Source organism: Mustela nigripes, chromosome 8 (assembly GCF_022355385.1).
Source record: "Mustela nigripes isolate SB6536 chromosome 8, MUSNIG.SB6536, whole genome shotgun sequence".
In the NCBI taxonomy this organism is placed as follows: Eukaryota; Metazoa; Chordata; class Mammalia; order Carnivora; family Mustelidae; genus Mustela; species Mustela nigripes.
Genome location: NC_081564.1, coordinates 21,589,988 through 21,617,346, shown reverse-complemented (window position 1 = coordinate 21,617,346; position 27,359 = coordinate 21,589,988). Strand labels below are relative to the sequence as shown.

Below are 27,359 nucleotides of genomic sequence, written 5' to 3'. Positions count from 1 at the left end.
ATTTCTGTCTTGCAGCCTGGTCGAGGGGTGGCTGCAGCTCCTATAGGAATCTCAAGTGTTCCCATCCCCATTCCTTTCCTGCTACCATTTCCTAAGCCTTGTAGCAGACTGGAATTGTCTTTGATTCCTTGTAAATGCTCCCCAAACCTCTGCTTCCAGCTCAAGCATTGCCATGTTCTTTGAGAGCCTGAATATCATCATGACCTGGTTTCCCTACTTGGTACAAAAGGCTCTGGTGAGCAGGATATCCGATGGATAGATTTCTGAGAGCTGTGTAGAAGGAACCATGTGTAAAATGCAGTTCATACCAGGCCTGCTAGTCTGTGCTTGAGAACTGGTCCTTTTTCTTATTCCTTTCTCTCCCCTTATGATTCTAGCATCCCATCTATGTGAGACGAGATCCCGGGATCCCTGCCTATGGGCTCCGTCAGTCTATCCTACTGAACACCAGGCTTCAGGACTGCTATGTGGACTCACCGACCCTCACCAACATCTGGACGGCCAGAATGTGTGCAAAGCAGAACATCAATACCCCAGCAGCCGGGACCACCTCCTCTTGGGAAGTTGTAAATACTCCCTTGGTGGCCAGTTCCTTCTCCCTGATTAAGTTGGTGCTCAGGCGACAACTGAAGGATAAATGTTGCCCAGGACCAAGCAGGTTAGGAGAAGCAAAGCCTTCAAGGAGATTAAAGTCCAAGGACAATTCGGCAGAAAGAGCCATGCCGCGGGGCAGAATAAGACATTCCATCAGTTCCAAGGGCAGGCGGCCAGTAGGGAAGCATCCTGGCTCCCCAAGGCTCAGGAAGCCAGCAGGAGGCATCAACAAGGTACCTGTTAGGATGGCTGGGGGTGGACAGAAACTGATGGCTTCGGAACAGGGAAATGCAAGGGAGGGAGTGCTTAATGCTTATGTGATTTATCCCGGGGGAAGGAAATCCTAAAGTTAAAGTCAGGATTGTGGAGGTGGGGCTGGGGGCAGCTGCACGAGACAGTGGAGAGAGTACCACATCTGGGCTTCTGCCTTTTACACTCTGCCTAGTTCTACAGGAGGATAGCATAGCTTTCGTAAACACTGGACATGAAGGGAAAATGAGGGAGGGAAAGGCCTGGAGATGGGTGGTGCCCTTAGGTACACACACCTAAACACTGGAGGTGAGCAATGTATCTTGCCATGAACTTCCACCTGGGGAACCTGGTGTCCAGAGAGGCCCATCACTCCATGGACCTGTCAGAGCTCAGAGGGCACCTCAGAGCAAGGCCGCCCCGCCTCAAATCCCACCTCAAACTATAATTGAAGACAACTGTGGGTTTAGCCTCTTTGGTCTCTGTCACCTACAAAATGTGGAAAACATCCCCCCCTCCATAGGGTTTCATGAGGATTGAGCTAATATAATAATGCACAAGGTTTTTGAACAGAGCCTGGCACAGAGTAAATGCCTAATATCCTGTGTGGCATTCAGCAAAGGACACTGTGGTTAGGAACCTTCTCACCGTGCCAGCTTTGGCCAACCAATTTCAGTTTCCTTGCCTTTAGAATGGTCTCCTGCTGAACTTAGGGGGTTTATGGGCAATGCATGCAGTGGCGTACATGAAGGAATTCGGGAAACCAGAACACGCTAGACAAATGTTGGTGGTGGCTGGAACCAAGACTCGGGGACACAAATCCCAGATAATTATTCTGAGCTCCCTTCTCAAGTTTTAGCTTTGACTTCTCTGCTTTCTTCCTGGCTAGAGTAAAGAAAGTTCAAAGGAGAAAAAAGTAACCGCCCGCCAAGATCTTGAGAGCAGATATGCTGAACATGTGGCTGTCACCCAAGCACAGCCTGGGGACACTGGGACAGCCGCCTGGAAGGGCCAGGCGTTGCTTCCCGAAACCAGAGAGAGAGAGCAGTTGTCGGAGGACAAGCTAATCATCCATGGCCTCCCCGCAGAGGGTTACAGGGCTCTGTACCACTCGGTGGTCGAGCCGATGCTGTGGAATCCTTCCGGGACCCCCAAGAGGTACAGCTTGGAGCTGGGCAAGGCCATTAAACAAAAGCTCTGGGAGGCTCTGTACAGCCAGGCTGCCACTCCTCTAGGGGCTCAGGGCTCGATGCCTGGCCGGAAGCAGCTGGGGGTCCATGAGGAGCCTGTGCCCAAGAAGTGGCCCAAATTCAAGAGAGAGAAATAGGAACAGGAGCTCACGGGCTTAGGATATTGCTATTCTCTGCTAGATGTCTGAAAAATAAACACCACTTTGCACCTTCCACATAATCTCAGAGTGCTTTACAAATTAGTAACTCCTGCCCTGGGAGGTAAGACAAATTGGGTAGGAGATTCATTTCATACTGATGGCCCTTCTCCACTCTTATAACTAGGTCATGTTGAGGGCTCAGTGCTTGGGGGTCTCTTGGCCTTCCGAGGTAGGAAAAGGCCAGGCAGACAGTCAACAGCCCATGTTCCTTATTTTTAAAAGTGGACTATCTTTCCCTCACTGCTTCCACATAGGGCTTAGCAAAATAACCACCACCACCCCAAGGACATTACCCCACATGCTCTCTGTCAGAGGCTCTCTCATGAAACCACCCCAGGCCCCAACGACATGAACTCTATGTTACCAAGAGAAGAGATGCTACGGACGCATACATGAACAAGAAGTTAAAGGTGCTCTCTCCTAGGTGGGATCTATAGACCTTTACCAAACAGAGCAAAGACAACATGTAACACGTACTTGATAAAATTGTATTTTTTTTTACAGTCATTTGTACAATTTGTTACAAAACCATAGAAGACTACAACTTGTTTGAAATCATTTTTGGTCGGCAAATATGCAAAATCTGTGTGCAATTATCATGTATTTACAGGGCCTCATGTTAGTCATTTTCAATGATTATTCCAACAATGTCACACTCTCAACAAAAGACATGGCTTAAGATAAATATATTAGTAAATAAATATTCTGAGAACATATTTCCATAAATGAAATGTGCTGCTATACATATACAGAATATACATAAGTTGTTTTCTAGCCTTTAAAACATTAAAAAAAAATGGTAATGTTGGTGAAGGAGCCCTTAGACCATTTTATTACAAAATCTTTACAGCAAAGTCTTTACAAAATATCTTTTAAGTGCTATGGGAGCAATTAAAAAAAACATTTTAAAATAGTGTCTTGTTAGACCAACACAATAGAGTTTATATAAAGAATAGAAAAAGGCAGGTCTGTTTAAAAAATAATACTCTGATTAGTAATTATTTTTTAGACCTCATTTTTTATTAAAAGCATTAGTCCTGCATGAGCTTTGAGTAGAAACTAGCAGCACATAAGGGAGGGTCTGAGTGGTGGGACAGCAGATCGGGCTTTATAAAAATGGCTTGGGTTCAAGAGAGGCGGGAGATTGAGAGAGAGCCAGCGTAAAGAGGTACCTTGTTGATCAGAACTCCCAAACCCCTGTTTTTTTTTTAACTGGTTCCAGTACTCTTTAGTTTACATGGCTGTCCTATACCCAGGGCTGGGCCATGGGACCAGGCCTAACAGTCACACTCTGGCTTGGGGTGGGGGTGGAGGGCGATAATTCTCCCTGGAAAATGTGATGCTCCAAGTTTCCAAGACTATATGACCCCAACACACCCCTGAGAGGCCATTACTGGAGTCTTGCAACTTCAAAGATGACATTTCTTTCAATTTGAACAGTGAGGCAGGAATATAGCTGGTCACTATACTCTGGTGACCTCCCTGTCTGGGCCAATACAAACTCGAAACAATGGCTGATATTTAAAGTTTTAACATTTTCATTTTTCTGCTTCTACTGCCCTGCAAACTACAGAAAAATGTGTTTCTTTTTGCTATCCATTATTATTGCTCTTTCCAACGAAAATTGGACACATTTATTTTAATAAGCCCCGTGGAAGCCACATTACCTACTCCTCTATTTATTGCTTAAGGCTGTTGAGGAGTAGTTTCTCAGACCAGGCTAAAGAAAGCCACTTTGGAGGCATGGTTTCAGACAAAGGAGAGAATATGCACTCAAAGGCATTAAAAACAAAACAAAACAAAACAAAACCTTGAACAACAACAAAAATCTCAACAATGAGAGGCTGCTTTTTTTTTTTTTTTTTTTTTTTTTGCAGTTCCTGTTAGAAGCCATCCCCCACCCCACCCCTTCCCTAAAACCACGGAATGCGAGCCGAGCCGTTGTCTGTCCTCAGCAGCTGCTACTCCTGGCCCGAGAAATCAAGGCGGGCCGGATCACATGTCAACAGCTTGGACCCTTCTCACACCCTCGCCAACAGGTGTGCTGGGCATAGACCCGGGGGTGGGGGGTGGGAAGCAGCCCCCAGGGGGCTGTACCTCAGAGGCCAGAGGACAAAGCTCACCGTACTGAGCTCCTAAATGGCAACTGCTTCGATCGTTTGAGGCTGGAATTTCTTTCTGTCAAAGCCTGGCTAGAAGGAGGTAAATTTCCTCATCATGGGCGGGATTAAAAAAGAACACACAGGGTGCCTGGGTGGCTCAGTGGGTTAAGCCGCTGCCTTCAGCTCAGGTCATGATCTCAGGGTCCTGGGATCGAGTCCCGCATCGGACTCTCTGCTCGGCAGGGAGCCTGCTTCCCTCTCTCTCTCTCTGCCTGCCTCTCCATCTACTTGTGATTTCTCTCTGTCAGATAAATAAATAAAATCTTTAAAAAAAAAAAAAAAAGAACACACAAAAAAAGATTGGGATACATTGAGATTCTCGGTCAAAAGTATTCTTGTCTGGACCCTGGCCTGACTGGAGAAGGGGTCATCACTGTCATCACTGTCGTGGATGGCAACCCTGGGCGGTCTCTTACTTCCCCACTATACTTAGTGGATGGGGTTGGGGGGGGCTTGAGGCCGCGAGGTTCCTGTTCTGCAGATGAGCATATCAGATGACGATGACTGAATAAAAATGAATGAAAGTTGCCAGAGGAGTTAGTGAACACAGGGGCTAATGTGATTGGTTTCTTCTAAAAAAAGACTTGGAAGAACAAGTAGTACATTGGACAAAAAAGATGACAGTCCCTGATCTGAAATAGCTTTAAATAGATTCTCCCTTTTACAATGGAAACACTTTTTTTTTTTTTTTTTTTTTTTTAAAACGGGTTGGGTTTTAAAACTCTCTCTCTTGAAAACAAGAACAGCAAACGTTTGGAAAATATACAAAAACCTACCCTTTGGGGCTAAACTATCTGATAGTCTCTTTCTCTGTCTCCTGGAGAATCAATACATAATAGTGCATTAGGTAGAAAAGATAGTAGACATTTGCAGGCGAGATGAGCCATTTCGGCCATGAGGCAGAGGGCTGAATAACCCCAAAGCAGTGCTTCCAGAGGGAAATGGGATGGGAAACGTATCACTCAAACAGAGCTTGGTGGTGACTCTGCGGGGTCCCCAGGAAGGCAGCCCAAGGACACTGGCTGCGCCCACACAGACGCCTGGGCGCAAGCATGCTCTAGCGCCCTCTGTCCCTCTTCTGGATTACTGAGAGCACTTTCCACCCCCTAGACACTAAGATCGCAAAACTACATTCCTTCAGGGGGTCTGTCCCCACACACCCCTTCAAACCATTTCTGCAGCCAGGGGCAGGAAGCCCGAGTTCAGGATTGGGAACTCTTGTCCTCTGACCTAAGACAATGACCCAAAGGGACAGACCGAAGAACACTGGGCTGAACTGTCCCTGTCACCCTGGGGCTGGCGTAGTGATGGCCTGTACCAGCTCCTCAGAGCTGCAGACCTTCCGCCCTATCCCTAGCTGTTCCCGTCAGCTGCCTACAGGTGTGGGATGGAGAGGGCATGGCTTCTGAGAAGACCCGAAACTTTGTACGTTGGGATTTGCCACAAGAAAGAAAGAGGCAGCATTGCATTGTTCCTCAGAGTTTGTACCCATATCAACTAACTTTACTTCAAGTTTCTGGTTCATTTTCTAAGGCAGGTGTAGCCCTGAGCTTTTCAAAGGCCTGAGCTCCCTCCAGGGAGACAACAGTATCTACACATGATATGGTTCAATTAATGCAGCAGTGATTTCTTTTTTTTTTTTTTTTCAGCAAAAGTTGGCGATTAGGGTTCTTTAAAATATATATTTAAATAACTTTTTACATTTACATATAATATCTTAAAAAACAAAGCAGAGAACTCAATCCCACACACCTTGGGACCCCAAGCACACACACTTTACAAAACAGAATATACCATGTTATCAAAAGAGGCAAAAGACTCAGAGAATTTTGTCTGTTGGTTTGTTAATGGGGGGTGGGAGGCAGTTTGCCACAGGTGGCTCACATTTTGGGTTGAGAAGGAGGGCTCTCTTTATTACCACTTTTGTGTGTTTGTCAAAGCTAAAAAAAAAAAATCTTTTTTTTTTTTTTCCTTAAGGAAGTCAGAGCTTGGAGTCTCCATATAGTCCCCATTTCCGTGTAAGAGTTCCTTCTGAGCTCAGGCTCCTGTGCCACTGTCTGCTGGGCGAGATCTCTGTCCTAGAGAGAGAGACACACACATACAAATAAATCATCAAGGGGACAGAACTGGCACTGGAAACCCTGGGCACAACACACAGGGGACCAGGTGGGGGACTTGGGTGCCCATCCCTGGTGTCACAGGCTCTTAGGGAGCGACAGCTCAGAACACCAGACGGACCGTGTATACGGCAAAGGCAGGAAGGCACGGGTGCCTCCCAGACAGCCAGTCTCCCTCATCTGGATGGGCAGAGACTTCTGGAAGCTCTTAGGTAGCATGAACTTATAACATGCGCCATCAGGCACTGCTGCAGGCACTGGGAAGAAGAGAAAACCCCTTCCCAGAGCCCACAGACCTCAGAACAAAGTAACCTCAGACTGCGTTAGCCTGGGAAGTGAACAAGGCCTGTGACAGTGACCCTGGAGGGTGGAGGGCACGATTTCAGCCAAGATCTGGAGAAGCAGCTGAGAAGTGTGGAAGCTGGGATGAACTTGGCTTGTTGAGGAAGCAGGTCAGAGGCCACAGAAAGTTCAAGGGGCAAGGAGATTGAGTGAAGCGGGTGGTGGCCTGAGGGGCAGATCATACAGAATGTGGTGAGGAGTTCACCTTTTTAAAATTTAGAGGTAGTGGCAAGTCATTGAAGGGTTTTCCAGTGTAAAGACACATTTCAAAAAAGACCCACATGGCTCCCATGCAGAACAGAAGGCCAAGAGCAGTGAGAGACCAGTTAGGCCACAGCTTTGGCCGCAGAGAGAGGAGACGGGCCTACTGAGGAGACGGCAGGCGGGGACACAGAAGAGAGAAATTAGGGATGTGCTTTGGAAGGAGAACGTGTCGTGGTGCTACTCTAAGGTGCTGGATTGTTTATGACTGACACAAAATGTTTGGAAACTTTATAGCAACTTGATGAGGTCTGCTGAATGGAATGAAAATCCTGGAGTTGGATTCTGCACGTCCTTTGCTAAGCTTCACTTTTCTGGGGATTTGATTTTCTGAAGGGGGTGGGGGGTGGTGGTGAAAAACCAGCCCACAGGGTCCCCACAGCAGGCTGAGAAGCCCAGGACACTGGAGTATGGAGGGCAGGGGGTGCTCTGGGAGAGTGTGGGTTTGGGCCCCAAGCATCTGGGTGGGGAGTCTGGAGGAAGGGGGGGGCATGAAGAGGGAGGAGTTTGAGAGGGCAGCAGTGGACAAGACTGGGCGGGATGCTTGTGAGGACCAGGGGAACAGGAGGCCTAATGGGTCTGGAACGCAGAGGAGGGCCGGGGTGGGCACAAACTACTTTGGAAGTCATCAGGTACAGACGGCCTCTGAGGTCAAGGGCACAGAGAAGTCACTTAGAAAACAAGCAGCGGAAAGAGGAGGACCCCCGACTCTGACCTCCGGCCCCCTCCTACTCTCACCTGCAGCCTCAGGGGCGGTGGCGCTGGACTCCTGAGTGTCCTGGGGGGCACCAGGGAAGGTGGCCCCGGGGGCTTCTGCACACTCCGGAGGGCAGCTGGGCGAGAGTGGAGCCCTGGCCTGGTGGCACATAATCGGCTCGTCTTCCTGGGTGGCTCCTAGGATGCAGTGGGGTCGCAGGGCATCCGGGCCCAGTGTCCCACCCCAGGGGCCGAGGCCATGGGTCCCTTGGCAGTCCGAGGGCAGGCCTAAGTTAGAGTCCACATCCTCCGGAATGATGGGGATGCGCTGGCTCAGGTCCCAGGCTCCTGGGGGGCAGCCGGGTGGGGGCTCCTGGGCGAGCGTGTACTGCACACTGACCGAGCAGTCCTCCACGCAGCAGGTGCGGCCCCCGCCGCTGCCACGGGCCACCTGCTTCTCTTCATAGAAGCAGCAGGGAAGGCCCTCGTATTTCACCCCATCTGTCCTGGGCAAATGGTCCGGGTGAAGGCTGTACAGGCCCTGGGAGCTTCCCGGCTGCACCTCTCTGCCCGTGGGGCCACAGGCCTCACAGAGCGGGGGGCCCAGGAACAATGTGCTGCCCCCGGCCACTCCACCGCTGGGCTCCAGGGCGGAGGGCTGGGGCTCACAGCAGCAGGCACATGACAGCCCCTCGTGGGTCCCCTTCCAGGTCCTCCTGAGGTCTGGGGCCGCCCCAGGAGAAGCCTCAAGCCCCACTTCTGAGGTAGAGCTAGCGGGCCCCCTGGGCTCCAGGGAGGAGTTGCTGCTGTAGTTCATCTCCAGGCTGCAGGTGGACAGCTGATCCCCCGAGGGTGAGGAAGGGCCGGGCCAAGGCTCTGCTCGCCCAGCACCTTGACTGTGGGCCACCGAGAGGTCCTCAGGTGGCGGGGAGCCCTCGAGGCCCAGCATTGGCCCCCGGGCCGAGCCGCCCACGGCCCCCACCTCGCTGGCACGGCAGGGGCTCCGGCTGCGGTAGATGAAGGGGTCGTAGTCGCTGCTGAGGGAGCTGCGGAAGGTGGAGCAGCTCCCGTACACACCCTGGTTGCTGACCTCAGTGCAGTCCACCACCGAGTCGCTGGAGGAGCAGTGAAACTGGCCGGAGCTGCTGCTGCTGCTGCTGCTGCTGCTGCTGCTGTCACTGCCCGGGCCGTCGGCCAGGTAGCCGCTGCACACCGAGCGGTGGCCGTGGTAGCAGCTGAAGCTGGACGTGCTGCCGCTCTCCAGGTGCGATGGCGGGGCCATGTGCACCATGGTGGGGAAGAGCAGGCTGCTCCCGCTGCTAGCCGCAAAGGCACGGGCTGGGCCCCGGGGTGCGAGGCCAGCCGGCGCCTGGCCCTCCTGCTCCGGGTAGCTGAGGCCCCGGAAGTAGTAGTGCTGGTACATGGTCTCATACTGAGAGAAGCAAGCTGCCTTGGAGAAGCCGCGGCCGCTGAACTTGGGCCTGCGGAAGGGGTGGGCTGGGGAGTAGGCCCGGTGCTCCAGGCCACAGCGGTGAGGGGCCAGGCTGGGGTCCAGGTGGAGGGGTGGGTAGCCACGGATGTAGGTGGGGGTTTGTGGGGAGTAGAGGTTCTGCTCCCCGTGCCGGTCCATGGTCAGCAGCGTGACGGGATTCCCGTGGGAGTCCATGCTCGTGCGGGTGGGGTAGGCCGGGATGCCGTTGGTCCTGTGCACGCGGCCGGGGTAGTGCACCGGCAGGATCACCCTCTGCTGCCGGCCGCGTGCGAGGCTGCTGGTCTCCACGCACACGGCAGTCGGGTTGCCCTTTTGCTCTGAGGAAAGGCAGGGGACAAAAAGTCAGTGGGGCCGGGGACTCTTGTGCCACAGGCCGGAGGGATCAGTGAGGGCGGGGCACGAGGCAGTGGGCTCAGTCCCACACCCACGTGGCTGGGGTCAGGACTCGGGCCCCTGCCGGCTGTCTCCAGACCTGGCCACACAGGCAGAGGCTGGCCCACGCCCCCGTCTGCAGGATGGTCACACCTGGAAGGGCCCCTCTCCCGCCTGCCCTTGGCTCGGAATGAGAAAGATGCTCACAGAGCATGCAGACAGCCACAAAGACACCAAGACAAAAGGCACTTTCCCTCTCGGGGACAACAGCTATCCTGAGCACAGCCTGCACTCTAGGCCTGGTATGCTGCTATCACCGGGGGGCAGGAGCAATACCACGACCCTCATGCTCACCTCCTGTGGCACGGAAACAGCACCAGGGTACTGGGCATGGGAGTGCCATCACTACATTTCCTGCTGGAGAGACTATGGGCCTCGGGCCCGCAGAGGCCAGCAGCTTTGCTCAAGGTCAGGAAGCTGGCTCATGTGAAAGCCAAAATGTGAACTTGGGGCGATTCTTCAGGTCAAGCTCTCCTGGGGCTTGGGGCCAGGTGAGCTCCACTACCCTGGGCCCTCCTCCAGGTCTGGAGGGCAATGCTCATTAACTGTCTATAGCACATGCCAGACTCCTGCTGAGCACTTGGTAGGGAAAGCGACTGTGCCACAAGAAGGGGGAGACGGTGACAATTACCTATGATGTTGTGCCGACAGTGGGGGCAGGTGTGGTGCTGCAGCAGCCACGGGTCCACGCACTTCCTGTGAAAGCGGTGAGTACAGGGGATAACCCGCAGCTCCTGGGAAGGGAGAGAGGACACGCAGCCTGAAGGCGGGGCCCGGGTGGACAGCAGTCCTGCCTTCAGCCCCATGCGTGCTTCCTTTTGAGGAGTCCAGCATGGCCCGAGAAGCCAGTACCAAAGGCTTCCTCTTCAGGCCCATCCCTGTCTCTAGCTGCAGGTGGACACCATGCCCCAGAGTCAGCACCCATGTCTGGCTTCTAGGAGGAAGCCCCATCCACAGTCCTCAGCGTTCAGGAAGGGAGCACACCGAAGCGGGGTCCTTTCCTGTTTCCCAAGGAGGGCATTCATATTCATGCCATACATGAGGGAAGACCAAAGCCAATGGCTTCTGCAGCCCCGGGCCCCCAAGACCTTATGCATCTCTGGGGATGGTGGCTCCCTCCGGGCCCTCCAACTGGGGGTCAATAGAAAGGAAGGTGCCCAGGACTTGGAATTGACAGGTGCAGCAGCAAAGGGGCAGAGCTCTCCTTTGCTGGACCCTGAGTACTCACCCAAGAGAACATGGTTTATAACATAGCAGCCTATGTAGAAAGAAGGTGATGGGGTTTTCTGAGGCATAACTAGCTATGGAGTTCCTGAGCCAAAGTACCCCTCACCCAAGTTTGCGAACGTGACTCTGCTATTTCATGCTCTGACCAGCTCAACAGAATAACACTCAACCTAATACCTAACGTTGTTCCTGACCGTGGGAGAGTTCTACCTGTATTTTCTCATGAAAGCTCCATGATCACCTGAAGCCCGTGTCACTCTTGGGCCCATGTCCCAAGTGTGGGCACAGAGAATGAAATCACTGCCCAAGATCACAAAGCTAGAACCTGCCTGGGCCAGGACTAGAATATGGGAAGTCTGAACCTAAAGGTATTCAAGACTCTTAATTTCAAGTCCTTTGCAAAAACTCATTTTCACCCCACAGGCTACACGGGAACGGAATACATCGGATGCCTGCAGCTGATTCTGAAGTAGTTTGCTCCCCATTCCCCAAAATGTGTGTGGATGCACGCCTCTGCCTGTGAGGAGATTAAGCAAGCATGGCACGATGCTAGCAAAGGGTGACTGCGGGCAAATGACACATCATTCACTGTAGGACTCCTGCAGCTTTCCGGAAGGTCTGACATTTTCAGGATAAAAAGTTAGAAGAAGGGGCGCCTGGGTGGCTCAGTCGTTAAGCGTCTGCATTTGGCTCAGGTCATGATCCCAGGATCCTGGGATCAAGCCTCACATCGGGCTCCCCGCTCTGTGGGAGGCCTGCTTCTCCCTCTCCCACTCCCCCTGCTTGTGTTCCCTCTCTCAGTGTCTCTCTCTGTCAAATAGATAAGTAAAAATCTTTAAAAAAAAAAAGGCTAGGAAAAAAAGGGGGGCCATCACATCCCCTTGCCTCCCAAGTAAAAACAGCCAGTGTTCCACGCAGCTTTGCACAGAGAGGTTTGTTTTGAGTCAGTGTCTGCTTTCAGAAGAGTGATTCTAAAATTAAGTCAATAGGTGTCAATGTTCTTAACACCAGACCTTTTCTGGCCTACCATATGTTTCTGATCAACTTCTGAAATGCCATGGGTGGAAGCTGGGCCTTCTGGAGAGAGTGTATCTGAGTTGTGGCCACCCATTTCCCAGGGTGAAGAGCAATTAGGATGCCTCCGGCCACGCCCCTGGGGCCTAGCCATCACCCTTCTGCTCCCGCAAAGCTGTGGGCAAAGACCTAGGGCCCCATCCTTCCAGGCTGTGTTCGCCTCTGCTGACCTATCTACCTTGTCCCCAGTCAGGATGGACCCTGCCTCTGTGCTTACCTCTCCGTCGATATACTTCTCCAGGCAGATGGCGCAGTCGGACGTCGAGCTGCTGCTGAGTGTGTCCAGCGCCCCACAGCTCCCCTCCCGGCGCCCCTTGCTCTTGGAGTTGAACTTCCTGGTTTCCATCTTCTCCAGAGCCTGCACAGCCAGCCTGTTCATGGAATTCTGTGTGGCGGAAGAGACCGTGTTAGGGTCTGGGATGTACTAACAGTGGTAGTCACCCCTGGAGCCATGGCACCCAGTGCCCGGGGACGGGCACAACGCTACAGGCTTCTGAGCGGGTGCTAAAAATTCACACTGCCGTGACATGGGACTTCCAGACTCCTGAGGGTCAGCGGCTTGAACCCAGGCTTCTGCCAAGTGGTAGACCCAGCAGAGGTCGACTTCAGTTAGTTGGTCAACTCTGCAAGAGTAATTCACCTGCTCGATGCCTCGGGTTCCCCCTCTTTACACTGAAGAAAGTTCCGAGGGCAAATGAGGCAATTGCTGGGCAAACACACCCACTGTTATGTTGGGCTAATGACCACTCTCGCTTGGTGAGTAGTCGGTGAGTCTCGCACAGACTGTCTGCCAGCATCCACTGTCTTTCCTGAGAGGTCACACTACACACGGGATGGTCTAGATTCCCACTTATCCTCTCCATCAACCTCTGCCCCCAAATCCTGCCTTTCTACAAGCATGGTGATGTGTCGGGTGGAGCAGGAAAGTGGCTACTCTGTTCATTGGGAATCGTCTGGAGGGCTTGGAAGATGCAGCTTCCAGCTCAGCAGGTCTGGGGTACGGCCTGAGAGTCTGCATTTCTGCCAAGCTCCCAGGGGATGCTGCTGGTGCCCAGATTCTATCTTAGGAGCAAGGCTCTAGGGCTCCGCGTGAACACTTAGGCATTTCATGAGAAAACCTCCCAGCTGGAAGCCTCCTAGTGCTTGGCCTTTGTGGTTCTGGCCCTTCTGGAATAGAGAAGACACAGGGTGATAAGCTTTGCTCTCATTTTGCTCCATCTCTGCTGCTCCCGGTGTGCTGGGACCAGGCGGTGGACCGCAGGCCCCCATCCCCCAGTTCCCACCTGGGACAGGGTGGCGGGCACCTGCGCTCATGGGCTGCTTGGGGCTCTTACCTGACTGCGCCGCTGTTTCAGCTTGATTTTGACGAGAAGGATGAGGCAGACCAAGGAGACCACGACGAAGAACGCCAGGAAAATCCCCATGTCGAAGTACTCTGTGGGTTGCTGGAACAGAATACACACCCGATGAGTCACAGGTCTCTTCAGCCTGGGGATCGGCACATGGGTCAGGTCAGCCCCGGTTGGGATACGACTGGGGTGACTCAGGTGTGTCTCTCCCCTTGTTTGCAAGCAACACCTGGGGGTTCTGCTAACCTGCACACGTGCTGTGCTCCCCGGGCCCAGACAGCCCCCCTTGGTGTGGCGGGGGCAGCCTGCCCAGTCCCGGCCAAGAGCACGCCTGTTGGAATGCCCAGCTCCCCGTGGAAGAGCGCAAAGTTCGCCGTAACCAGTAGGAGAGGCCCATCCAAATAAACACAAATATCATATTTATGGGACAAAGGAGTGAGTGTCATGTTTTGAGGGAACAGTGATTACTAACCATATAATTAACGGTTTACAACAACTCAGAAAATTGTATGCTGCTTCCACAATATCAGCTTCCACTACAGTGAGTCACATTCAGCAAAGGGCTCGTTTTTCCTTTAAAAAGAAGCCACCAAAGGCTGTTCTTCTGCAAATCCCTTCCACTTTGAGTCCTTACCTTTTCCCCAGGGCACACTGCTTCCAGAAACCTTGAAGCCACCTTGTCTAGGACATGCAGTTAGCCAAGAGGATTAGAGTTTTGCTAATTGAATGCTATGGGTATCTAGATGCTTTGTGTGTACAAAGAGTCACCCTATACGTGAATATTTGTGATATGGAAATAAACCATATATATGTATGTGTGTGTATGTATGTATCTCTCTATATCCTGTCCCAGGTTCCCAGAACCTTCAGCCTGAGGTTTGGGCAGAAGATGCCTTTTAAGAGTCACTGGGCAGCAGTGTCCCTTCGACACGCTCCAGAGAAGCCACCGTGCTATTCAACAACCGCCTAGAAGGCATAAACTTCAATCCCAGTTGAAAGCTAAGTGCTCCAGACTCAAATACAAGTTAGGGCTTTTTAATAATGCAATTTGCCTTCTGGGAAGAAAGAACTACACTACCAGCATTTTTCTCTAGTCTGGGCCAAATGGAAGGAGGGGGACACAGGAACCTAGGGACTCCTTCCTTCTCTCCTCCCCAGACTTTCAGGGGGAGGTGGAATGGAAGAGAAAGAAGGACAGAAGCTACCAAGAGGGAGTGCCGGGCGGAAGATACCAGAGACTCTTTAGCACAAAATCTATTCCTGGAAGGTCTTCTCGAATCCTCTCTAAAGGAACACGTGTTGTGGGGGGAGTTCGTGGCAGGCTCAGTCGGTTAAACGTCTGACTCTTGATTTTGGCTCAGGTCATGATCTCAGGTGGGGACGCTGAGCTCCGCGTGGGGCTAAGGGCTCTGTACAGAGTCTGCTTGAGCCTCTCTCTCCCTCTCTGACCCCCACCTCCCGTGTGTGCACGCTCGCTCGCACTCTCTCTCAAATAAATAAAATCCTAAAAAATAATACTAATAAAGAAACAGGAGTAATATTTCTCCTTGGCCTCCAACCTCAAGTCTGATCTAAACTGTAGGAACCTAGGCTGCATTAGCATTTTACACGGAAAGAAGACTGCAACAAAAGCCGGAAGCCCAAAGGGAATTAAGGCTCGGGGAGCAGCAGAGAGGGCACAGGGCGAGGCTGGCCGTGGCCGATGGAGGCTCACTCGAGGGGGGCGGTGCTGAATCCTTGCTCGAGCTACTTTCTGCTTGTTGACAATGTTCATCAACTTGATGGCATCTGCACCCTTCACGTACACCACTGGCCTCTTGAGCGGGTCTTCTGAGCCCTGGTTTAGCTGAGGAAGAAGACACAGGTCTAGTTAAAAGACGCTCTTGCTTTAAGAAGCAAGAGAGGGAGAAAGGTTGAAGGAAAAGAACAGTAAAAACTGTTTGAAAATCCTCAAAGACTTCAAGCGTTACAGCCTTGGAGCTTCTGAAGGACAAGGCGCAGAATGATGCTTTTAGGATGGACTGGGCAGGATGGAAGGGTCTCTGAAAATGCCCCCCAACCACCAACTTCCTGGCTCTTCACGCCTACTCAATACCCTCTCCTCCAAGTAGGAATGACGTCTAAACACGGGTCTCTAGTGTCAACAGACAAGTGCGGAGCCCTGAAGTGAGGGGGATGCCCCCGCGACAAGCCTAGCTAACTAAAAGAGCCTCTCTCACGGAGATAGCCATGCCCCGTGGCCCATGGAGTTTACCTGATCGATAGCTTCTGGGTTTTCTGACACATCAAAGATGACCGCAGTGGCTCCTCGCTGCACTGCCCGCTTGGCCTGGCAGAGTTAAAAAGAACAGGTTGGCACACTTGGTCCTCTTACCTTTCCAAAGCTGGTCTTGGCAATCAGACTGGTATTTGAATGCAGAATCTGACAGTCAGCAACTTCCACGACTTGGGGCAACTTACTAACTTCCCAAAGCCTCAACTTTTCCATATGTAAAAAATGGAATATGTACAATGCCACCTACATTGTACAGCTGATCTGAGAACCAGAGGAGTTAGAGCCGGTGAACGTTTGTAACTGGGTACTCGGTTAACCTTTGCCTCCCTGTCCAGCCAAACATGAAAAACACATCAATGACCTGCCCAGTCAGCATGAAGGTATTGGTTTCAGTATTTTCTGCTATGAACACAGAGCCACTGGCAACCAAAGTCAATGCCTTTGGTCCTTCTCTTGTGGTCCTTCTTCCTTCCCATGTCAGCCAGGACTGTAGTTAGAATAGCACACCGAGTATTTCCGAAGGAGTCTCAGAATGGTCAATTTTAATAACTGACATAAGCTGAAGACCTTTAGAGATGCTGTCAGAGGGAAAAAGCCATGAAAAAAAAAAAATCGTAAATGGGGATTTAGAGCAGTTGGCTGCCAAACCTGGCTCCACTTCCAAAACCACTTGGGAAGTTTGTAAAGCAGATTTCCTGGCTCAAACCACAGAGACTGATTCAGCAGGGCTGGAGGAAGGCCCAGGAAACTGAGTTCTGGAAGTTTTCTGAGGGATTCAGATGATTCAACCACTTGGGGAACTATGGATCAGAGAGCGGAGATGAGAATGTTTTAGGAACAAATGTGAAGGGGTGGAATGCTTTTCTGAGGGAGGATTCTTTTCTATCCCAGCGAAACTTCTAATTTCATGTCCAGCGAAGCAGACAACGGGATGGCAGCTGGGGAAGAACAAGACATAAAACATTACCCTTGCTTTTAGGGGCCTGAATCTTATTAGAGAAGTAAGATACCTCTACGGTAGGGGGGAAACAACAACGACAAAAATAAAACCCCAAACCTCCTATAAGATGGGCAAATAATGGCTGGTGTTGAGAGATCAACTCTGTGAGCCAGAATGTTTAACAAAGAATAAAATTTGAATTGAAGGCATTCCTACTGAGGGAATAATCACTATGGGGCTTCAGCAAAAGAAGGCAGCACCGAGCCTAGAGAGACCTGAAAGTGGCTGGACCAATGGTTTCACAAGCCCACTAGAGGGCAGTCTTATCCCACAGCTTTTACCGGACCATTCCAGCGCCGCATACCAAAGAAGCAGGACTGAGAAATCCTGGGGGATGCTACAAAGTCCCCAGCAACTTCCTGAGCCCGAGGAACCCAGGGTGCTGTGCTGCCGAAGCTCTCCTTCTTCCCCTGGGACTCTTCTTGTTGAACTGAGACTCAATTTCAAGCCCCTTCTACCACTTGTCCGTCCCACCCCACTGCCTCACCGCGAAGCTGCAGTCGGGAGGGACAAGCTGCCAAGGGTGGGCAAGTCACCGAATTGGAGTTCCAGTCTCAGTTTCCCCACCTGAGAGGAGGAGGAAGCCTATGTTATCACCACTCGGGTCCCTTCCAGTTCCCAATCCTGGCCCCTCGGTGGAGAGGCAGGGTGCTGTCCAGAGCAATGAAGAAAGGGCCATGGTAGCCCTATTACCCGCCTCGAGAGGGAGAGGACACGATGGCCCAGGGAGGAAGGTTGGGGCCAGGTGGCGTGGCCTTGCTCCAAAAGGCCCTTAGGGGCATTAGACTCTCTTGCTGGAGGCCAAGGATCTGTGGGCCCAGAGTTAACAGGAAGTAGGGGCTGTGTCTTCTCCTCAGGTGATACCGCAGTCTTCCCAAATCCTCCCTAGATCTAGAAGGGCCCTGAGGAATAGCACTGAAGATGAGGTAATCAACAGGATCTCTTGTTCCTTTATTTGGCTTTCATTCCACCATCACCCAGCACCTCAGGGAACTGCGCATTCAGACCAGACCCGATTAGGAGCACCTGGAGCCTCCCGCTTTGGGGCTGGTGCACCTGGAGAGCCTGATGGCCCCAGATGAAAGGCCGCAGGACCTGGGGTCACAGGGTCTTCAGCCATGTGGCTGTTCACGCTTCCAGGCTTCCCGTCTCCACAGGAATGCGGAGGTCACCAGGATCTGGAGGTGAGGCATGACCCACTCGGGACAGGCACTTTTTAAAAGGCATTTTAAAATCTAGGACAGTTGAAGGGTTTCTCCTGGTTTCCATAGTAAAAACAGCAGGCCAAGAATAAGGTGCTTAAAACCCATTTACCGCTCCCATTTAATGGACTCAGACACAACCTGGCTAATACACAGGATCTAAGTACAAACAGTTTGTTTGAGAAAACGAGAATTAGCACAGCCGACTTACTTTAAAAAAATCAATGGAAGCTGCTATTAAATAAGGTTGTATTTTCTGCCCCTACCAGGACGAGACAGGAGGGGAGTCAACCCAGGGTCTTGCTGAGAACTGGACTGTCAGGAGCCAGACCGGGATTTAAAATAGGCCATGAATAATCCAGATTTAGAAAATGACACATTTATTATACTATTCCCAAAGCAAATTAAAAAACACAGAACACTGCTTGGTCACACTTTCCCCCTCACCTCACATTTCCAGTTCAAAAATAGACAAGGCATAGTCCTGAACCAATCTCCACATCTGAGATCATTTCGTCATTTCACCTAGTCAAGCTTGGGCCCCCAAATTGTTTCTTTCTTTCGTTTTTATTAAGTAGGTTCCACGCTGGGCGTGGGCTTGAACGCACAACTCTGAGATCAAGACCTAAGCTGAGATCAAGAGTCCAATGCTTAGCCCACTAAGCCACCCAGGAACCCCCCCCCACCCCGGGCCGAATACTGTTTCAAAACAAATCTAAACCATAGATTGGGAGATTACGCAGTTGGGAGATGAGTGGTCTTGTGATCGTCAGAAACCCTATCTTTATAAAGTCACAAAACTCTCAAGATAGGGCTGTTTCAAAGAAAGAATGGAAAAGATGCAGCCTGGTGGATGGCGGGTAAACTGGGCCACGGCTGCAGAGGGCAGTTGCCCTTGAACTGTGCATAGACTGTCATGGAAAGAAGGGCATGAGAAGGGTGTGAAGAGCAGGAAACGGGTGGGAAGTCTTGGGAAGGCCTCCTCAAAGCAGTCCAAGGCCCTCCTTGCCTTTACTGCCCTCTACACACCCCCAACCCCCAGCCCTCCCACACAACCTTCATTACCTTTGCTGCCTTAGTCCAGCAAGGGCAGGTGGGCAGGTCAACCAGCAGGAAGCCCAGCAGTAAAAATGTGGAACAAAAGGCTGTCATGGTCCTTTATTCACCTTTCCAGGTCTTTAAGACCCAGGGCTAGGCGAAGTCCATAACCACTGACAGGTATCAAAAATGCAAACATCTGCACACTTCTGCTGTGCAAAGCACAAAATTTCAAGCCCCAGGAGACAGGGTCTTATGAGGTTGGCACTTACTATGATGCAAGTCTCCCTTGTTATTACTCTGTGGTCTGCCTGGGACCATACTCTTGGGTTGCTCCTCCCTGAATATGGACGTGGTTTTCCCTGAAGGAAAGCGCTTCTTTCTATCAGTGTGTCTGAGAGCCAAATTTCCGGATAGGAATGAAGCGTTCTGATGAGCCCCACTACCACCTAATGAGTGGGAGAACTCAATGCCTCCAGGTTGCTTTAGTTTCCATTAAATTCTGGAACTCCGATCAGGAACGGGTCTGGCACTCTCCCCAGTGTGTGCAGTGACACCCAGACTTGGTTACTCCCAGCAGCCCCCGGGCACAGACTCCATCTTTCCCCGTTGTTTGTCTGTCTGTCTGGCGCTAAAGGTGGTGGTCCTAGTGCCCAGTATTTGTTTCAGGAAATCTTTGACAGAACACCATCTTAATCAGAGACAACCCAAAAGATGACTAAAAAATCTCCTCTGTCCCAAACTCCTGATCATACAATAACCAAGGAAGTTGGACTGTTAGTGCTGATATGAAGATCTAGGTCTTCAACCTCTTACAGGAAGTTCTGGCATATGGAGGCTCCAAGCAGACCCCCCCCCCCATTTTGGTTTTCTGGCTGTTTTTCTTTTTTTATACTTATCATAAGCTTCCAACAAGTCATTAAAAAGTCCTTGTAGACACCTTTAAGGCTGTGAAATATCCACTCGCATACTCTACTCACTCATGTATTTTTGTAAACTCATGTAATTCTAGTTTTTTATTATAATAATTAATGCTACATTGAACAAATTGTGGCTTACATTTCCAGTTTCCTTAGAAGGGAGGCCCAGGGCCAAAGGATAGGAAGATTATTCTGAGAGTCCTAATACAATCCCCTCCTTATAAACCCACTCGACTTTTAATTTCTCTGTAATGACAAAATAGGATGGCGCAGATATTACAAGGCAAATTTGAAAACACAACTTCTGGGTAAAGTGGCCTGTGGTGAGCTGGCTAGGAGAAGGAAGTCAGTTTGAGAGTAACTCTTTGCATATTATTCAATGCAGAAAGATACTCCAGTGTGAACTACCATGTGCTGATCATACCTACTGGTTCTTTAAGGTCAAGTTCATGTGCCTCGCCTCCCATCAGTCTGACAAGTTCTTCTCTACAGCCTAAGGCAGTTCTTAGCCCTCTCTGGGCCTTAATCTTTCCAAGAATTCTCTTCTGTTGCTTACCACTTTCTAATGATGCATTTTCCCCTCAAGTATAACCATCTTTCGTGTTTTTGCTATTTATAAAAGTAACGTGCTTAATGTGAATACTTTGAAATAATTTAGAAACTGAAAGCAAAAAACAACTCACCTCTTACCCCCTGTGTCCCAGACTTTATAACATCAACAGTGTGGTTTATATCTCTCCATGTTGTTTTTTAAAAACCCATATATTAGCAGGAATAAAATGCACTTATATACTCATATATCAAAATACACTTACAAAAAAACACAAATAAATTGTGTGTATACACTATTCTATACCTCCCCCACCTTAATGCAACCATTTACTGAACAGTACTATATGCATTTATATTTAAAAAAAAGTCATTCTTCTTATCAGCTACACATATTATTCCATTATATGGTTGTACCTGAGCTTAAGACTGTCCCCCTGACAGGCATTTAGCAGATTTCTACATTTTCTCTTTCATAAACAGTGCCATATTTCTATTCTCATACTCACATCCTGGCAGCATCTATTGTGAAACAGCTACAAGTGGGTCCTGCCTAGTCAGAGGGCAGAGACATCTTATATGTAAATGGCCGGCGCAGTGCTGGGCTAACCCGCCTTCAGAGTCTAAAGGAACCAGGAGGTACATCTTACTGACCAGGCTGTGTGCCCCATAGAGCCTAACAAAGCAGATTGCCCTGGGCATGGTCCATGCTCAACAAAATGAACAACAGTAGGTGGGAACAGAGTTTAATTTCTATTCGCAGTGCCATTTATTTATTTATTTGTTAACAGTAGTAATTTAACCAGTTCCGGTGTGTGCTAGGCCCTGGGGATACCTACAGCAGGAAGCAGCAGCTCGCAGAGCATACATTCTGCAAGCAATGCAGGCATGGCCCTCTCTTTAGAGGGCAGGGGAGTCACAAGGAATGGTTATTCCAAGGGGAAATGGGTAAGAAATGATGAATATGGGCTCAGTTATTTTGTCTCTACTGCAGTTTTCCCCCAAGTACGTGTCACAGAATGAGACGGTCTTGGTTTGTGTCCTTTGAGAAATGCTGCACATTCTAGAGTCACCCTTGACATCTACAGAGCACACTGGTAGAATGCTAGAGGCTCTTATCTACCTGGGCTCCCCCATTTTGGGAGATACAGAAACTTTCTGCAGCAACTCCTGTCAATACCCTCCCTTCTCTGGAAGACATTTTGGAACCCAATGCTCCATGGTGTGTGGTATGCCAACCCCTCGTTCATGGCCCTGCTCTAAGGTATAGGGAGAAGGCTGAGGGATATGAGAGAGATCTACATTTTGAGCTGGAAACCAAGTAGAGACTGCACGCACTGCAACCTAAATGAGGCGCTTTTTGGTATGAAAACATTCCATTATGTAGTTCAACTTGACAACTATTCAAGAAGTCCAGCTGTGCCAGACATCCCAAGAAAGATACAATCTGGGACCTTCTAGAAGTGCCTATCATGACACACTTGCTGCAGTCCTGGCCAAAGAGATCTTGCTTTGAAAGGAGCAGGATGAGGGTGTGGAGATCTCTTTTTGCCCAAGAAGAGTGGTCACTTGTAGCTCTCCTCTGATACACTTATAGAGCAGTGAGACCCAAAGTGGCAGACACCATTATTGCTGAGAATCCAAAATGGGACCAGCCCTTGGTTCCTATGACTTGGTATCAGCATTCTGCTTCAACTTGGGTCCCCAAGTTCCTTCTGTGGCCATGCCCAAAGTAGAGCCTACTGTCCTGGGCATCTGTGGGTCCTTTCTTGCTCAGGCTGATATGGATGCATGGGGTCTTGCCATGGGCCTACCCTTCATCCAGTCTTTACCCTCCTAAAACCAAGGCTCACAGGGGCGGAGCTAAACTTTTGCCTTCAGCCCTACACTCAACTGATTTGCTGATTTACTCATCAAGATTTGCTGATTCCATCTTCCAAATCCAGCCACTGTTTTTTCTTCCCCACTGCTGCCCCCTCTGTCCAGGACACCCAACGTGAGTAACAGTAACATTTTCCCTTGGGCATTTCCTAGCCCATCCCAGTTGCCCCCCAGTAGGGTCTCTACTCTGCAGCAGAGGGACCTTTCTGAATCACAGCTCTGACCTGCACTACTGTCCTCGAATAACTGTGCCTCCCCGCTGCTTATGGCAAACTCTACACTCCAACCCTCCCAACCTCAGTCTAATGGGGCTGACCTTCTACTAGTTCCCTGACGGCCTGCAGCCTTGCTGCTGAGGCACACACTACCTCCCCCACACCTGTTAGCCTTTACCTCTTCTAACTCTGGCTGACTAAGGTGTTAGCGGCCTCCACACTGATCCCCTACCCCCCCAACCGCCAGGGCCTGACTCTGCCCCTCTTATGACATCACAGTGTCATTGTTTACTCAAGGTGCCTCCTCACTAGAGGGTGGCCCAGGTGTCAGACTTCTTTCCTGCCCAGTTCCCAGAATCCAGCCAAGGGCCTGGCACAGGGTAAATGGCCAAGAAATGTTTGTTCATTAACCCAAAAAGATCAGCTTTTGCCCTCGGGGTTAGCATCAAACACTTGGGCCCCTGTTACTCTAAGCATAGACTATAGCTTGTTCCTGGCCACCAGATCTCCTGTTCCCTTTGACTCTTACATTGGGAAAGGTCTGTTCTCCACCAGATCTTCTTGGAACTCAATTCTGCTGATCTGAGGCTTTCGGGATTTGGGTTATTAACCGCAGGCCCATCTGCAGGGGCGGCTTTGCTGATGGGCCCTCCTCTCGGTGGTTAGTTCTACTGCCGCCATGCTGTCTCTGGGCAACCCCGACCCCAGGCACTCCTAGTGGCTCTGCCCCACTGGGGATCTTCATGAGGACCCAGGCCTCCGTGTGAGCACATCTCTGATACCAAAGCTCTTAGAAAACAAGACCATGCACCTGCAGTGTTCCTTCCTTCCACTCTGGAGGAATGTGAGCTCCTTTTAGAACTCTGACCAAAGGCAAACTCTCACCAAATGACTACCCTTGGGCAAATCCACAGAATAGATGGCACCAGATGCCGATTTTTACAGTTTCCTCCCATTATACTCAGGGACCTCATTCTCAGAGACTGGTGGGGCCCATGGAAGACCTTGAAAACCTGTGGAGAAAGTGGGCCGGCAACCCACAGGGACCTGTCCTGGGAAAGTGAGCGGACACCAGTGGGCCTTCCCCAGCTGGTATGAAGACCGGGAGCTTGGCCTTCCTGGGGAACTGGTGGCAGAGTCCGAATTCCCAAACTCAGTTGGTAGCCTTAGCCTTGGTTGGGGCAATGAGACCAAAACAAAGGCTTGAGAGGCACATCTGCCTCAAGCTTGAGCCTGGGGAATATCATTGCCAGGAATAAAGGGGGCCAGGTACAAGCCCCGAGTCTGTCACCACTGCCCCAGGGCCTACTCTGTGGTCGGGGAGGGACAGGGGCTGTGAGTGTGGATGGAGACCAACAAGCCAGACCCAGAGACCCCCCAGCCAGCCAGACATGCACCAGTCTCTCCTGGCCAGGCCTGGGGTAGTCCAAACAGACACCACCCACTGGGTCCCTTTAGGCCCCGCCCGCTGGAGGCCGGAGAGTGGCTTTTAAACCCTCTCTCCTCACTTTTTCCTTTCCTCCTCCCCCTGTTCTTCACTGAGTAGTGACCACCCAGGCACCGGGCTCTTGATCACTCTGGTCAGCTGTTGTTCCCTGAAGCATGAGTCACTGCTCCGACAGGGAAGGCTCTTGCCAGGCAAGGGGGCTGGCCAGGCCGACCGCACCAGCGCCCTGTTTTCCTGCAGAAACCTTTCATTCCATAGGAAATGAGGTCACACACCAGAGCACATGGGTAACCGGTGAGAAAATGCTGGTGCCAAGAAGGGGGCGGGTGTCAGAAGTGTCGAAAGAAACGACCCCAACACCCGCAAAACCACCAGACCAACAGCCTGCTGCTCTGGGAAAGGGCAGAGAGGAAGGGGTGCACCTAGCTTAAAAAATGCTTTCTTTAGGGCATACGCAACATAAATGATTGTACCAAACCAAACTTGTGGAGCATTTAGCTAATTTACTTTCATGATTCGGAGCTCCTGATCCGCTGCCTGAAGGAGATCCGCACACAAAACGGCCCAACGCGCCGGGGCGGGGGCGCCTGGGCAGCCACGCAGGCTCACTCTCGCGTAGTGGGAGAGGAGGGGGGTGGGGGTGCGGGTGGGTGGCGCAGCTCGGCCCGCTCCGCCCGCACCACCCGGCTCCTCGCTCCAGGGCTTGGCTGCAGCCCGGCCTGACCTTCCAGGTTTCGCTGGCAGGAGATCAAAGTGCCGAAACCACAAACACAGCTCAGAACTCCGAGGCCCCCGCGGCCTCCCCCCAGGGTCCCTCCTCCCCTTCCACCCTCGAGCTTCAACCACCCCCCTCCAGCCCTGCTTGTCCACGCCTTCCCTCAGGGTCCCTCCCTCTCCGCTTCCCCACGCCCCACTCCAGTCCCCTCCCCACCCAGTGGGGGCCGGCCTTAGGGGGGCGGGCTCCCATCCGGCCTTCGCTGACCCTACCCGGCCCGGCCGCGCCCCTCCCCACCGGGAGAAGGTATTTCTTGCCATAATTAAAGTCATTAAGCCTCCAAAGCCTCCCGTCTGCTGCAGGTTCTGAGCTCCAGAAGGAAGATGATGCATTTTAAGTCCTAGTTAAGAGTATGCTGATCTATTTAGGAGGCATGTAGCAGCGAGAACTCAGCGGTTAAGTTAGTGGTTAAGGCTGCCTAAGTTTAAATAGTGTTATTTATTCTCAAAATATGTAGCAGCCCCACTTAATTTCTCCTAATTAAAGGAACCGACAGAAGAGGCTGGAGTCCGTGGCCGTGTCACGGCGCCATTGCACAGGTTGGTACCCTTTTCACAATCAGAAAATGCTGGGTTCAAACGGAAATGCATTTCCCCAGATCTTAATCTTAAACATAGACATTTAGGCCAGTTCCAAGAAACACAATGATCTTATTTGTTTTAACACCTGACAAGGAGCACCAAAAACCCGGGAAGCCTGTCCACACCCTCCTTCCCCTGGCCACACTGGGTGAAGGGATGTTATGGAAAAACGTCCACCGTTGGGTCATTTCATGAGATGTCTCTGGCTGGCACAGAAACTTTTGGAAGAACTTGTAAGCTGCTATCTTGGGTTGAGTTTCCAGAAGTCCCATTTCAGGGCCAAAGTCAGCAACCAGAAATTTTAAAAGGGACCTCCCCCTTCTCTGCACAGGACAGGTTAACACTTGTTTTATAATCAAAACAAATTGTTAATTGGGTGGCGTTCTTGGGCTGCACCAGAAACAACAGTGCCTACCAAGTCTGAAGACCCTACAGTCTCCCTTCCGCCATGAGGTGGAGGACAGGCTCTCAGGATGAGGGCTGAGCTCCTGGCCACTGTAGCTGTCCAGCCACTGAGACTCGGTTCCCACCCATGGCCCACTGAGGAGGCATCAGGGGAGACTGAAAAAATACCCATATGCCTCAGCCCCGCCCCTAGAGATGATGACTTCATCTCTGTGGAATGGAACTCTGGCAGCAATATTTTTCTAAAAGTTTCCCAGTTAGTCTTAAAATCCAGGTAGGGCTGAGAACCACGGAGCCCAAGCTGCAAGAAGCCTCTGGGATGACCATCAAATGCACATTCTGGGGCCCCTCTCCTGGTTTGTTTTGGGTGGACTGGCGAAGGTCCAGAAGCTTTCTCAACGGCTCAGGGGCGATGCTTACGATGGGGCAAAGGAAAAGTGTCTGAGAATTCCTGTGTTAGGTGGTAAAATGAAAAACTGCGATTATTCTGATTATATGGTTTTCTTATTTATATTAGGAGGAAGAGAATCTGGATGAAAGTTTCTTGCATGTCTGAGGCAGGCTTGCTCCTAACATTTGTGGGACTTGGGACAAGAGCCTATGAACCATGATATAAATTATATGCTACCCTTCTATCTTTATGTATGCCTCCATAAAGACCTGAAGGGTCACGTTCAACTGCGATTTCTCTAACTCCTGAGAGTTCCTCATCTGAATGTGTCATTGTGGAGAACGCTGACTCTTGACCCACCCTGCCTTTTGAGGGGGCTTGTACACATTGTGAGTAAACGCCCCAGCCTTATGGCCAAGGTCCATCTCCCCTCCTTGGGAAGAGGGGTGTGCTCCCAGGGCAGTCTGCCCCCAGGAGTATGGTCTTGGAGAAGAGGTCTGGAAGCCAGCATTGGCTCATGCAGGGGGAATTCAGGATCCCGAGAATGGCTCAAAAGGGGGCTTCCCCTTGGACTCCTCACCCAGGGCCCAGCAGCTTCAGAAGCAGGGCCTTTCTTGCCTGGTCTCAGGACAGCACAGGCCCAAAGCATCATACTCCAATGTGGCAAAGGAAGCAAAGTTCCTATTATGCACCAGGCAAGGGCAGTAGGTGCTTTCAAGTGGCCCACTGAGTCTGCCCAGCAACTGCACAACCAAGGGACTATTGGCTCCCATTTTATAGCTGGAGGCTCAGAGGTTACCTCCCAAAGTCACAAAGTCAAGAGCTGACATGTGACCTCATCCTCTCTTGGTAATCCCAGGCTACAGAAATACTCTGGTTATGCTAGGGGTTTCCTTCATCAAGTGTGAGAGAGATGTGGTACGCCCGTATCAGCAGGAATGCTGAAACTCCCAGGACTGCATTACCAGCTTATGTGTTGCACTTCCCAGTCCCACAAGGAATTCCAGATAGCTCTTATCCCAACCCATGTGGACTCCCTCATTTTTGAAACTCCCTTTACAAAATGTCATGTGGCTCCTACAGTCAACAGAAAGAGGGGTGGCAGGGTGCACAACCCTACCCTCGTACGGGGTTTCTTGTTTGAAAGCTCACATTTGTTTTTGTCAGAGGCTCAAGTTCATTCAAGGGAGTTCTGTCTACTGCCATTCTAGCCAATGCCAAGTTCACCAACAATACAACTTTCCCTGCGTACACTTCCTAAGGATCTACCAAGGTGGTTTCAAATGCCCCCCCCC

General features: G+C 51.0%; 2 protein-coding genes across 2 annotated transcripts in view; one reads left to right on the top strand and one right to left on the bottom strand.

Moving 5' to 3' along the window:
- Window positions 1-172: 172 nt before the first annotated feature.
- On the top strand, window positions 173-2,170 carry C8H22orf31 (chromosome 8 C22orf31 homolog). The gene is made up of 3 exons (XM_059409907.1): window positions 173-235; window positions 378-827; window positions 1,733-2,170. The coding sequence occupies exons 1-3, from the start codon at window positions 173-175 to the stop codon at window positions 2,168-2,170; spliced, it is 951 nt and encodes a 316-aa protein (XP_059265890.1).
- Window positions 2,171-2,702: 532 nt separating this feature from the next.
- Window positions 2,703-27,359, bottom strand: part of ZNRF3 (zinc and ring finger 3) — a 160,920-nt gene continuing 136,263 nt past the window's right edge. Inside the window, exons 3-9 of the mRNA XM_059408741.1 lie at window positions 15,640-15,714; window positions 15,100-15,231; window positions 13,371-13,481; window positions 12,254-12,421; window positions 10,367-10,469; window positions 7,854-9,620; window positions 2,703-6,473 (exon numbers count right to left, since the gene is read on the bottom strand). Of these exons, the coding sequence (XP_059264724.1) occupies window positions 6,433-6,473; window positions 7,854-9,620; window positions 10,367-10,469; window positions 12,254-12,421; window positions 13,371-13,481; window positions 15,100-15,231; window positions 15,640-15,714 (2,397 nt within the window). The 3' untranslated portion in view covers window positions 2,703-6,432. The remainder of the gene's footprint in view (window positions 6,474-7,853; window positions 9,621-10,366; window positions 10,470-12,253; window positions 12,422-13,370; window positions 13,482-15,099; window positions 15,232-15,639; window positions 15,715-27,359) is intronic.

Bases quoted from the DNA above. Each gene is read 5' to 3' on its own strand.
- C8H22orf31 (XM_059409907.1), top strand. From the start codon at position 173: ATGTTCTTTGAGAGCCTGAATATCATCATGACCTGGTTTCCCTACTTG. The intron at 236-377 runs GTGAGCAGGATA...TTATGATTCTAG, and splicing joins ACTTGGTACAAAAGGCTCTG to CATCCCATCTATGTGAGACG. The intron at 828-1,732 runs GTACCTGTTAGG...CTTCCTGGCTAG, and splicing joins CAGCAGGAGGCATCAACAAG to AGTAAAGAAAGTTCAAAGGA.